The sequence below is a fragment of the Mesocricetus auratus genome, unplaced genomic scaffold (genome assembly GCF_017639785.1).
Source record: "Mesocricetus auratus isolate SY011 unplaced genomic scaffold, BCM_Maur_2.0 Super-Scaffold_100055, whole genome shotgun sequence".
NCBI classification, from domain to species: Eukaryota; Metazoa; Chordata; class Mammalia; order Rodentia; family Cricetidae; genus Mesocricetus; species Mesocricetus auratus.
Window position 1 is genome coordinate 1661147 of NW_024429232.1, and position 11354 is coordinate 1672500.

Sequence of the window (11354 nt, forward strand, 5' to 3'; positions counted from 1 at the left end):
CTTTCCTTTCTCATGCCAACAGTTTTCCCTGTGTTTCTATCCTGCCTCAGAATGGCTGCAAATCTCTCTTCTCAGTCTAGGTGTGGCTTGGTAGAATCTTTTGACACGTAAAACTTCCTGTTTGGATAACTGGCTAGTTTCTTTCTTCCTTTGGCTGACTTGGAACTCACTACTTAGACCAGGATGGCCTTAGACAGAGATCTGCCTGCCTTTGCCCCCCGGATGCTGGATTAAAGGTGTGCATCAGCATGCCTGACTGTGCTTGGGGGATTCTTAATGCTACTTCTAGGCTATTTTCAGAACTGTGCACATTGTGACACCATAACCTGTGTGTCCTGAAGTGCCTGGGAATGGGAAGGGACTCTTATTTTGTGGTGCTGGTACATGCTAAGCACGGGCTTTACCTTACCACCAGGCCACAACCCTTGCTTTACCACAGAGCTACAGCTATAGTGCAATGGCAGGTTTCTGTGGGTACTTGGAAAGTACCTGCAGCGTGGGCCATGGGGATTTTTATTTATTTTTATCTAGGCAGGATTTTGATATATAGTCTAAGCTGGCCTGAAATTTATTTTGAATCTCTGCCTCACCTCCAGATTGTTGAGATTATAGGAGCAAACCACTGGTCCTTGATTGCCATGGGGATTTAATAAAAAAGCAAGGATCCAGGAGCCCTGGGAGGTTTATGTGGCCTGAGGGAGACCCACAGAAGAGAAACTGTGGAGCCTAGCCCTGGCCTTTCCACCACAGTCGGGTACTCCCCTCCTCAAACCCTTCCACCCCGTGGAGGAAATAGGACAGACATCAGACTCGCTCTTCCCTGAGTCTTACAGAGTCCCTGCCAACTGAACCCTGGTCTCCACCCTGGTCCAGTTTCCACAAACAGGAAGCAGAGGCTCAGGGTCTACCTTGTCACACACACGCAGTTGACACAATAGCAGTGGCCAGCGCCCTGCAAGCAAACTCAAGATTTTGACTACTTCCTGAATGGCCCAGGACCCTAGATGGATCCCTGTGAGGTCTGCCTCTTCAGGGCTTGTGTGCAATGAGGTCATCTGAGACGGGGACCGGGTTCAGAGTCAAATACGTAGGAGTAAAACCTGTTCTTCTGATGTTAATGACATTAACAACTTGTTTAGGTTCCTGGAAAAGGATGAGGGCCGAAGAGGTCAGGCAGCCTATAGGCTGGTTAGACGACTTCTATGTCCTGCTGTGGTCACCAGGTACTGCTCTGCTTGGGACCTAGAATTCTCTGCTCCCAACCCCCATCCTCAGCCAACCTACACTCCAGGCTGTTAACTTCTTCTTCTTCTTCTCCTCCTCCTCCTCCTCCTCCTCCTCCTCCTCCTCCTCCTCCTCCTCCTCCTCCTCCTCCTCCTCCTCCTCCTCCTCCTCCTCCTCCTCCTCCTCCTCCTCCTCCTCCTCCTCCTCCTCCTCCTCCTCCTCCTCCTCCTCCTCCTCCTCTCCCTTGGGTTTAAAGATTGACAGAGCCCATAGGGGAAGGTCAGCTCAGAGGAAGGGTCAGGACCAAAGCCCCCTCCAAAGCCAATGACCAGGTACCAGGCTGCCCAGGCAGGCAGGAAGGCTGCGTTTTTGCTTTGAATCCAGTCTGAAGCTGGAAGAGGCTCAGTGTTAACAGGGGTCAGACTTGGCATAGAGCTGGGGGGAGGCCCAACAGGCCTCTGACCCTGCTCCCTCCAGCAGCGTCCACCTTGCCCCGTTTCCTGCTGAATTTAACCCAAGTTTCCGAGGCGGCCTGCAGTTAACCGTGCAATTATTGACTCTTTACACTCCCTTTCCGACGGTTCTTCCAGCAGTCCACAGGGTCCACTCCGCGTCCTGGCACAGGAGAGCTTCCGGGAGGCGGTGGGAGGTCAGGTCTTTGTCCCTTACTAGTTGCAGGGTAGAACTGTGCCGCGGGAGAAGAGCCTCGGGGGCTGGATGACGTGGCCGGGCACCTGGGGACACCGCCTATTCCTTCTTGTGTTCCGGGGCACAGGAGGAGGGACCGAGCCCACAGAGGGGCTGCGCACGCACCAGACCCGCCAGACTGCGCCAGGAGCTCGGGCGGAGTTGGACCTGCCCCTGAGGAGGCCCCGCCCACTCAGGTCTGGCTAGACACGCCCCCAGCGAAGTTCTGCTCCTGCCAAATCACAGGCAAGGTTCGCTGGTGCTAGCCAGGGCCCCCGCCCCTCTAGGCCCCGCCCACACCAGGCCTTACTGACCACGCCTCCCCTCCCCATCGACCCGCCCAGTTCCCTCTTCGTCCCGCCCCGCTCCGCAGACGCTGCTAGCTGGCAACCAGCCTAAGGGAGGCGCGGAGGCTCGGGCGGGCTCTGGCGCGACCCGACGGCCGAGGCGCTCGGTTGGGGTCTGGGTTGCGGGCGCGGGCCCCAGCAGAGTCGGGGGCGAGGCCGGGCAGCCAAAGGCTCGGAGCGCAGTGCTCCGGGTGGGTGGCGGGGAGGTTATGGCGGAGTCCACGGCGCGACACCTGTCGCTGCCCTCGGGGCTCCTGGAGCTGTGCGCGTTGCTGGGCGCCTCTCAGGACAGCCTCCGCGGCCTGGAGCAGGTAAGGGGCGGGAGGGGAAACTGAGGCGGGGTGCGCGGGCTGGCTTCGGTGTTTGCGTACCCCTGTGGAGTCTCAGGGTAGAGTCCCAACCATAGGGGGTGAGCGCTGGCACAGGCGGGGACGGGGGCGGCTGGCCATCTTTCCCTCTCTTCGCGCCCACCCACCGCTCCGGGCGAGGACCAGCTGGACTTGTACCTAGTGCTTGTGGTGGTGCAGACATGCTTCTTGTGCATTGAAGCGTTGGAGCGTTCCTCCGCCCTCAGGATGCCACCATCTGGGGCGAGGTACTGGCCCAGCGGGGACCCGAGGAGTCCACGGTCAACCAGACAAGATCCTCTCCGAGTAGAGGTTTCAGGTGTTAGAACCAACCACCAACTTTGAATACTCCGCTTTTAGTCGGGCTAGCTGCAGAGCCATTTTCCTCACTTTGCTGTGCGTCCCTCCGTTTGCACCCAGCAGCCAAAAATAGGGTTAGCTCCCTGTCTCAGGAAAGACGGAGCCTTTCGAACACCCCATTCTCCTTACTTTTATGCTGTATTTATTTTCTTAATTCTGAAACTCTGGTTGTTTTCTCCCAATCCATTGGTACCTCTCTTTTTCCTTTGACCCAGCATGATTGTGAACTGTCATTTCTTCCCAGAGATTTCCCCAGCGTTCCCTTAAGTGTCTGGATAAATCCTCTGAGGGTTTACATATGACAGCATGGGAAAAGCATAAAGGCATGCATATTGATAGACGGTGTATCCAGGACAATAAATAGTGGAGGCAAAATGGATGCTACCAAGAAAAGCTAAACGTCAGAAAAAAGTAACCGCATAAGTGCTAAAGCCTAGGTAGCTTCGTCCACAGGCCACGGTGACCAGTGAGTGGCATTTGATCCACACGGAAATGATTTAGTCCCTCCTACCGTTATCTCTTCCCCTGGAACGCCAGTTTGTCCTCTTCATCGTCTTTCTGCCTCTGATTTACCAAACCGAACTGCCTTCTTTTTCTTAGTATCGGAAATGACCTGGTTTCACTTGTGGCTGTCTGAGTATCTGTGTCTTGGCTTCCTGAGTCGAGCAGTGTCCCTCTTGCCTGCTTAGTGGGAGGCATGCATGCCTTTGAGAACTGGCTGAGTCAGTGCAGGTAGTCACAGTGGTACTTTCCTAAATTAGGCAGGTGGTGGCACCCCCAGGTTAAGTGAGGGGAAGTTTCGTTGTAGTTTTCCTCATAGTGTACTGTTGCTTCAGCTACGGATTTCAAACAGAGGAACAAAACAAAACTAGACACAGGCCAGGATTGGGGGGGGGGAGGTAGAGCTGAGAGGTGGACTAAGCTTTGGGGTGATTCGACCACCTTATATCAACATCAGTATTGCAGTTAGCCAGACAGAGTTTATTACTTTAATTTTTGTAGCAATTCTCTTTTGAATGTTTAAGGCTTTAAAATGATTTTAATTTTGCTTTTTAAGATTGTCATTTAATAGTCAGATGGTGGGACACATGCCTTTAATCCCAGCACTCGGGAGGCGGATCTCTGAGTTTGAGGCCAGCTTGGTCTACAGAGTTCCAGGACAGCCAGAACTACACAGAGAAACCCTGTCTCAAAACAAAACAAAAGAAAACAACAAAAACAAAAAAAATTGGCAGTTCACTGGGTGTGGTGGCTTGCCCTTGTAATCCCAGCCCTTGGGAGACTGAGGCAGGAGGATTGCTGTGAGTTCTAGGTAGGCCAGCATAGGCTACCAAGTGAGACCCTGTCTACAAAAACAAAACAAAATCCTTTAGGACCTGGTGGCACAAATCTGTAGTCCTAGTACTTGAAAAGTGGAAGCAGGAAGGAACTCAGGCTTGCGTTGGCTGTGTAGTAGGTTCTGAAGCTAGCCTGGGCTACGAGAGACTTGTCTCAAAGAATGAGTTACCATTTATCTGTGGTCTGGGTATTCCTGTTTGGTGACACATGAAAACAGAAGACAAGAAGTCTGAGAAAGGGGCTGGAGAGATGGCTCAGAGGTTAAGAGCACTGAGGTCCTGAGTTCAATTCCCAGCAACCACATGGTGGCTCACAACCACCCATAATGAAATCTGGTGTCCTTTTCTGGCCTGCAGACAGATGTGGAGGTAGGATGTTGTATTCATAAAAAGTAAATAAATAAATCTTTAAAAAAAGATTTCTGAGAAATATCCAGCTTAAGGTCAAGAGACATAGTGCCTTGTTTATGTTTTAGCGGGTGACCTAACTCTGTTTTACTTCTTAGATGGGGGTGAGGACTAGTCATTTCGTTGGACATCTTGCCAAGTATTTCAGGGTTGAATGTCCCCCTGTGAATCACTGTGGTCAGTTTTGCTTGCCCTACCCCTGGCTGAGGATGGAGGCCTTTATTGGTTGCTGGAATGTGAGAGGATCCACTGTCAGCTCACTCAAGGGTGGGTGATGTGCTCACACTGCCTTCTGCACCATTCCAGAGGAAGGCTTTCTGCTCTGTGGGCAGCAGTACCAACGGAACTTCCTGGATTGTGACAGTGTCCTTCATCTGCACTGTGTAATACTGTAGGCACAAGAGGCCACTCAACCCTGGAAGTATGGCTGAGGCATCGGATTTTACATTTAATTTACTTATTTGAATTAATTTTTTCCTTTATTTTATGTGTATGGGTGTTTTGCTTGTATGTATGTATGTATGTATGTATGTATGTATGTATGTATGTGTGTGTGTGCATCCTGGGTATGTAATGCCTGCAGAGGTCAGAAAGAACATCAGATTTTCTGGAAGTGCAGCTATAGGTGGTTGTGAGTTGCTGTCTGAGTCCTGGGGTTTGAACCTGGGTGCTGGGTCCTCCTGGAAGAGCAGCCAGTACTCTTAACAGCGGAGCCATCTCTCCAGCCCAGTTTTGATTCATTTAGATTGCAGTGGACTCCTGCTGTGACTTTGTTGGATAGCGCAGTTCCAGAACATTAAACACATACGGCGGATTTCTTTTATTTCTCTAGTGATAGCCAATCCTCCAGGGAGAAGCAACACTGCTGTGTAACATGACTTAAAAGTAAACCTATCAGCCGGGCGTGGTGGCGCATGCCTTTAATCCCAGCACTTGGGAGGCAGAGGCAGGAGGATCTCTGTGAGTTCGAGACCAGCCTGGTCTACAGAGTGAGTTCCAGGACAGTCTACAAAACAATACAGAGAAACCCTGTCTCGAAAAACAAAAAACAAAACAAAACAAAACAAAACAAAAAAAAAGTAAACCTATCGCCCTACCAGTAGGGCGGCTCTGGGTTTTGCCTTTTAGTTAGCTTTTTAAAAAATTAACATTAGGTAGAGATTTAATAAACAGCAATGCAGGATATAGCTGTCTGTCTGTCTCAGATTGGGCTGGCATAGTGTGGCACTGTCTTCTTAGCCTCGCAGTGAGAGGAGCTAACGTGTGTCACCAAACAGCCTACATACACTGTACTCTTAATGCACGAGCCTTCTATTTGCAGACATTTATTCTTATTTTTTGTTTGCTTGTTTTTTTTTTTGATACAGAGTTTCCTTCTGCAGAGTTGTCTCCAACTTGCTCTGTAGTCCAGGCTGGCCTCAAGTTCACAGATCAGCCTGCCTCTACCTCGAGTGCTGGGATTAAAGGTGTGGGCCACCACCACCCGGCTATGTAATGTATTCTAACTGAGGAACCAGATGTTGCAGCTGTTTCAATGACTGTTCATTTGCTGTCTTCCCCACTCTCAGTATGATGAGATATTTACAAAGATCCAGATGTCTTCAGAGGGTTTGGATGGATACATTACTGGATACATCACTTGGTTAATAGTATATAACTGTGAAGAGAGCTGACTAGACCCTCTGCGAAGTTAAACACCAAGGCAACAGTGGGAATTATGAAAACATGTCCCAAGCCTATGTACATGTCAAGAATGAAACGAAGTACCCAAGGCTCTGCAGAAAAGCCTGGAGTTACAGAGAAGGCTTTCCTAGTCTAGCCCTTCAAGGTGTTCATTGCTATTTTTTTTTGAATGGTAAAACTGTCTTGTTAATTCAGTCAGAAAGACAAAAGTGTTTTCCATGAATAATGACTGCTGAGACATTAGGAGTTTTAAAAATAACTTATTTATTTTTATTTTATTTACATTGGTATTTTGCCTGCATTGCATATCTGTGTAAGGGAGTCAGTTCTTGGAGTTACAGAAAGTTGTGAGCTGCCATGTAGGTGCTGGGAATTGAACCTGGGTCCCTTGGAAGAGCAGTCAGTGCTCTTAACCCCTGAGCCATCTCCCCAGCCCCTGAGATGGTAGGATTTTTTTGGGGGGGCAGTTGAGACAGGGTTTCTCTGTGGCTTTGGAGGCTGTCCTGGAACTAGCTCTTGTAGCCCATGCTGGTCTGGAACTCACAGAGATCCACCTGCCTCTGCCTCCCGAGTGCTGGGATTAAAGGTGTGCACCACCAGCACCACCACCACCAGCACCACCATGGGGTGAGACAGTAGGATTTAAACACATTCTCTCTCTCTCTCTCTCTCTCTCTCTCTCTCTCTCTCTCTCTCTCTCTCTCTCTCTCTCTCTCTCTCTCTCTCTCTCTCTCTCTTTGTCTTTCTCTCTCTCGTCTCACCATGTAACTCAGGCTGGAACTTGCCTTGTAGACCAGGCTGGCCTTGCCTCTGTCTCTTGGATTAAAGGGGTGGGTCTCTGTGCTGGCTAGTAGTTTAATGCCAACTTGACACAGTCTGGAGTCATTGGAGAGATGGGAACCTCAATTGGAAAATGCCTCCATAAGATCTGAGTGTAGGGCATTTTCTTAGTTGGAGATTGGTGGGGGAGGGCCCAGCCCATCGTGGGTGGTGTCATCCCTAGGATGGTGGTCCTGGGTTCTATAAGAAACTGTGAGAGCAGCAACATCTCTCATGGCCTGTGCATCAGCTCCTGCCTCCAGGCTCCTGCTCTGCTTGATTTCCTGTCTTCCTTTGATGCTGAATATGTGGAAGCATATTCCAAATAAAACCTTCCCTTCCCTTCCCTTGGTCCAGGTGTTTAATCACAGCAATAGGACTCTAACTAGAACACCAACCATGCCTGGCTGAGCACATTATTAATTTTTAGATCGATTTTTAATGTTTATGGGTGTTTTATCTGCATGTGTATCTGTGTACTGGTATGTACAGTGCTCAAGGAGGCCTGAAGAGGGTGTCAGGTCCCCTGGGACTGGAGCTACAGATGGTTGTCAGCTGCCATGTGGGTGCTGGGAATCGAGCATGTGACTTTGGGAACAGCAGCCAGTATGCTTAGCTGCTGAGCCATGTCTCCAGGCCCCTGAGTCCACCATTTTAAGTGAGTAAAGAGGATGATGCAAGGCATTGGCTTTGGTGTGATGATGATCCAGACTGACTGTGGGCTCAGAGTTTGCCAGGTGCCAGAAATGCAAACCCGGGGACAGCATCTGTACCATAGTCTCTGACTTTCCTCCTTCACAACCTGGGTGATGAAGGCGTAGCCCTGGTGGGGCAGAGAAACTCAAAGCACTGGGAAGTAGAGGTCTGCGAGGAGACGCTGTGGGGGGTGGTGACCCTCAGGGAGGTGGTCTGTGAGGAGACCCTGTGGGAGGTGGTGATCCAGAGGGGAGGTCTGTGAGGAGACCCTGTAGGCACTCTGGTGTTACAGCTCTGCAGGAGCCCACCCTCTGGCTCCCGTCTGGTAAGTGAGTGTGAGGGGTGAAGGTCTTTCTGGTGAGGGGGTATAGTAGGCAGGGAGTTGGAGAGTGTCAGGCCATTGAAGAGCAGCAGAGTCAGCTGCAGAGGTGTATGCTTCAAGACCCCCGAGAGGTGAGTTATGCTTGACATTGGGGTACCATGACATTGGGTGCACTTGCTTACGGGTACACAATACTGTGACACATGTGAAATGCACATGGGAAGGGATAATGATGGTGACATTCAGACACTTGAATGTAGTGCACAGTCAGATAGGTGTGTGCAGCGCCGCTGCCTCCCTCCAGGTATTTGGCGTGTTTGTTAGATCTGGTGGCTCCCTTCTGAAGAGTCTGGATGCTGACACTGGTGGCAGCGTTGACCAAGTGGGCAAGGCGTCTTCACTATACCACGAAAGCTTTGTTTTGGGGTCACAAGTGCCCACCCTGAGACACAGGCTGTCTGGTGCTGGTTTGCAGATGTGACACCACAGATGGTAGTGAGCGTTGCTCAGGCCTGTGACAAGGTGGGGCTTGCACATGGTGAGAGGATGATACAGTGTCCACAGGTTGGAGTCCTATGTCCCCAAACCCAGACTCTTTCATCCTCGCTAAAGAAATTAGAGGTGAAGGCCTCATCTTCCCTCATCTCCCTCATCCTCCTTCATCTCCTTCATCTCCCTCATCTCCCTCATCCTCCTCATCTTCCTCATCCTCCCTCATCCTCCTTCATCTCCCTCATCTTCCCTCATCCTCCTCATCCTCCCTCATCTCCCTCATCTCCCTCATCTTCCTCATCCTCCCTCATCCTCCTTCATCTCCCTCATCTTCCCTCATCCTCCTCATCCTCCCTCATCTCCCTCATCCTCCCTCATCTCCCCTCATCCTCCCTCATCTCCCTCATCCTCCTCATCCTCCCTCATCTCCCTCATCCTCCCTCATCTTCCCTCATCTCCCTCATCCCCCCTCATCTTCCTCTTCCTCATCCTCCCTCATCTCCCTCATCCTCCTCATCCTCCCTCATCTCCCTCATCCTCCTCATCCTCCCTCATCTCCTTCATCTCCCTCCATCTTCCTTCCTTCCTTTCGTTTTTTCTTCCTTCATCTTCCCTCTGGTTTTCTCTGTGTGTTATTTCTTCAACCCTAGTAGAAGCCATTCTTTAACAGTTGAGAGAAAAGAAACAAATTATAGGCGAAAGACAGGGATTTTTGGAAACCAGCAGTGTAACTTTTGAGTCTGAAAGTGACCCCTGATCCTCAGTGGGTGCTCAGGGAGGCAGCTAGAGTGTCTGAGCTGGAGCAGGAGCCTGGGGGCTGTCTGCCTTTGCTGCAGATACATCATCTTGTGGAGGGAGATTCAGGAGGGGGAGTGGGCCTAAGGACTCCAATCTGGGAAGAGGGCGCTGCAGTGGGCTAGGCCGGAGCACTGAGCAGAGGACGGCTGGAATCAAGGGAGTCCCAGAACACAGTCTGCCACATTATCGGGGGCAAACTTAGTTGTTCCTGGGACTGTGATTGACAAGGAGATTCTTCTTGGTGTAAGGACACTTCCCTCTGTCCCCGTAGCTCTAAAGGAGGCAGAGGTGGAGGCTTCTGTTTTCAGTTAATGTCAGGCCTGTGTGGTCTGGCAGCAGACTCTGCCTCTGTGACTGGAGACACGGATGTTACTTTTTTTGGTCTTTAATCCCATGGGGTTTGTTTTCACCAACGATGAAGAGATCAGTGACAGCAGTGAGTTCAGTCGACAAAACAAAGGTGTTGCTCATGGAACAACCTTGGGTGGGGAGAGCTTTCGTTCCTTCCTCTGATCCCCCCACTTAAATTTGTGTGTGTGTGTGCATTTTTTTTTTTTTTTTTGGTTTTACGAGACAGGGTTTCTCTGTATTGTTTTAGAGGCTGTCGGTCCAGCCCGGCCTCAAACTCACAGAGATCCGCCTGCCTCTGTCTCCCGAGTGCTGGGATTAAAGGCGTGTGCCACCACCGCCCAGCCGTGTGTGTGCATTTTTAGTACTTTATAATGTGTGGAAGTCTGAAGGCAACTAGTGGGAACTGGTTCTCTCTTCCACCATGTGGGTTCTGGTGGTGGCGGTCTCTCGGTCTCTCCGGTCTCAGGCTTGTTAGCAAATCCCTTTTCCTGCTGAGCCATCTTGCCCGCCCACCCCGCTGTTTATGAGACCTTAGCTCAGCTAACCTAAACTCACTGTGTGACTAACCTTGAACTCTGCTCTTTCTTACGTCGCCTCCCAGGGTTTTGGGGTCACAGATCTGTGCCACCATGCCCAGGTGATCCTCTGGCTTTTACTAAATATTGGCTTGTGGTTGTTCCCTTTCTGCTGGCCATGACCCCATTGCTTTTGGGGACAGTGACCTTCCTAAGACATCAGTGGTTGCCCGTTCCCCACCCATGCCTGGCATCGTATACTTTTACTTTGCATTGCAGGACTGGATGGAACTCAAGGCCTCCTGCGTATTAGGCAACTGGTCTACCACTGAGCTACACCACAGCCTTCCAGCTTGGGCTTAAACGAATTTGGGCTGTATGTTCAGCTTCTACTGGCTCCGGGGAACCGTGTGCCCAGTGGGGAGAGATGTGTCTCTGCTCTCTGCCTGTCCAGGCCTTGCCCACCTCTCTGTTTATCTGCCCAGATTGTCAGGGCCTGGATATAAAGTGAACAATGTCCCAGGGGGCCTGAACAGCGTAACCCTGATGCAGGTGTCTGTGCAGTATGGCAAAGTTGAGAACGTCTCGGTGTCTGCCCTCTCACCACTCTGGGTAGGACACACGTGAGTGCTGGGGGGGCGGGGTTTCCCCCTGACTGATCACTTGACCTATGTGCTTGCCTGAGTGCTGTACTCAGGGAAGGGAATGCAGGTGGAGTGGCTTGCTTCCAGCTCAGGGCGAAGCCGGCATTTGAACTTGTGTCCGTGTATCACAGAACCTGGCTCTGAACTGTGGTTGCCCACCTGCAAAGGGAGTCGTGAAGGCGGGTGGACACAGGCAGCAACTTTTCTTTTTCTGTTTGCATTTAGCTGTGCCGACGTGTGCGCACCATGCACACACTCATGCATGCGGAGGTCACAGGCTGGTGTTGGATATCCTCCTGGATCACTTTTTTCTGCTTTAGTTAC

General features: G+C 51.0%; 1 protein-coding gene across 3 annotated transcripts in view; it reads left to right on the top strand.

Moving 5' to 3' along the window:
* The first annotated feature begins 2289 nt into the window (after window positions 1-2289).
* Dennd3 (DENN domain containing 3) overlaps window positions 2290-11354 on the top strand; it is a 51593-nt gene continuing 42528 nt past the window's right edge. The window contains exon 1 of one of the 3 annotated variants that reach the window (XM_040736290.1): window positions 2290-2569. In XM_040736290.1, the coding sequence (XP_040592224.1) occupies window positions 2468-2569 (102 nt within the window). In that variant the 5' untranslated portion in view covers window positions 2290-2467. The remainder of the gene's footprint in view (window positions 2570-11354) is intronic. The other 2 variants (XR_005873371.1, XM_040736289.1) reach the window with 2 other exon arrangements.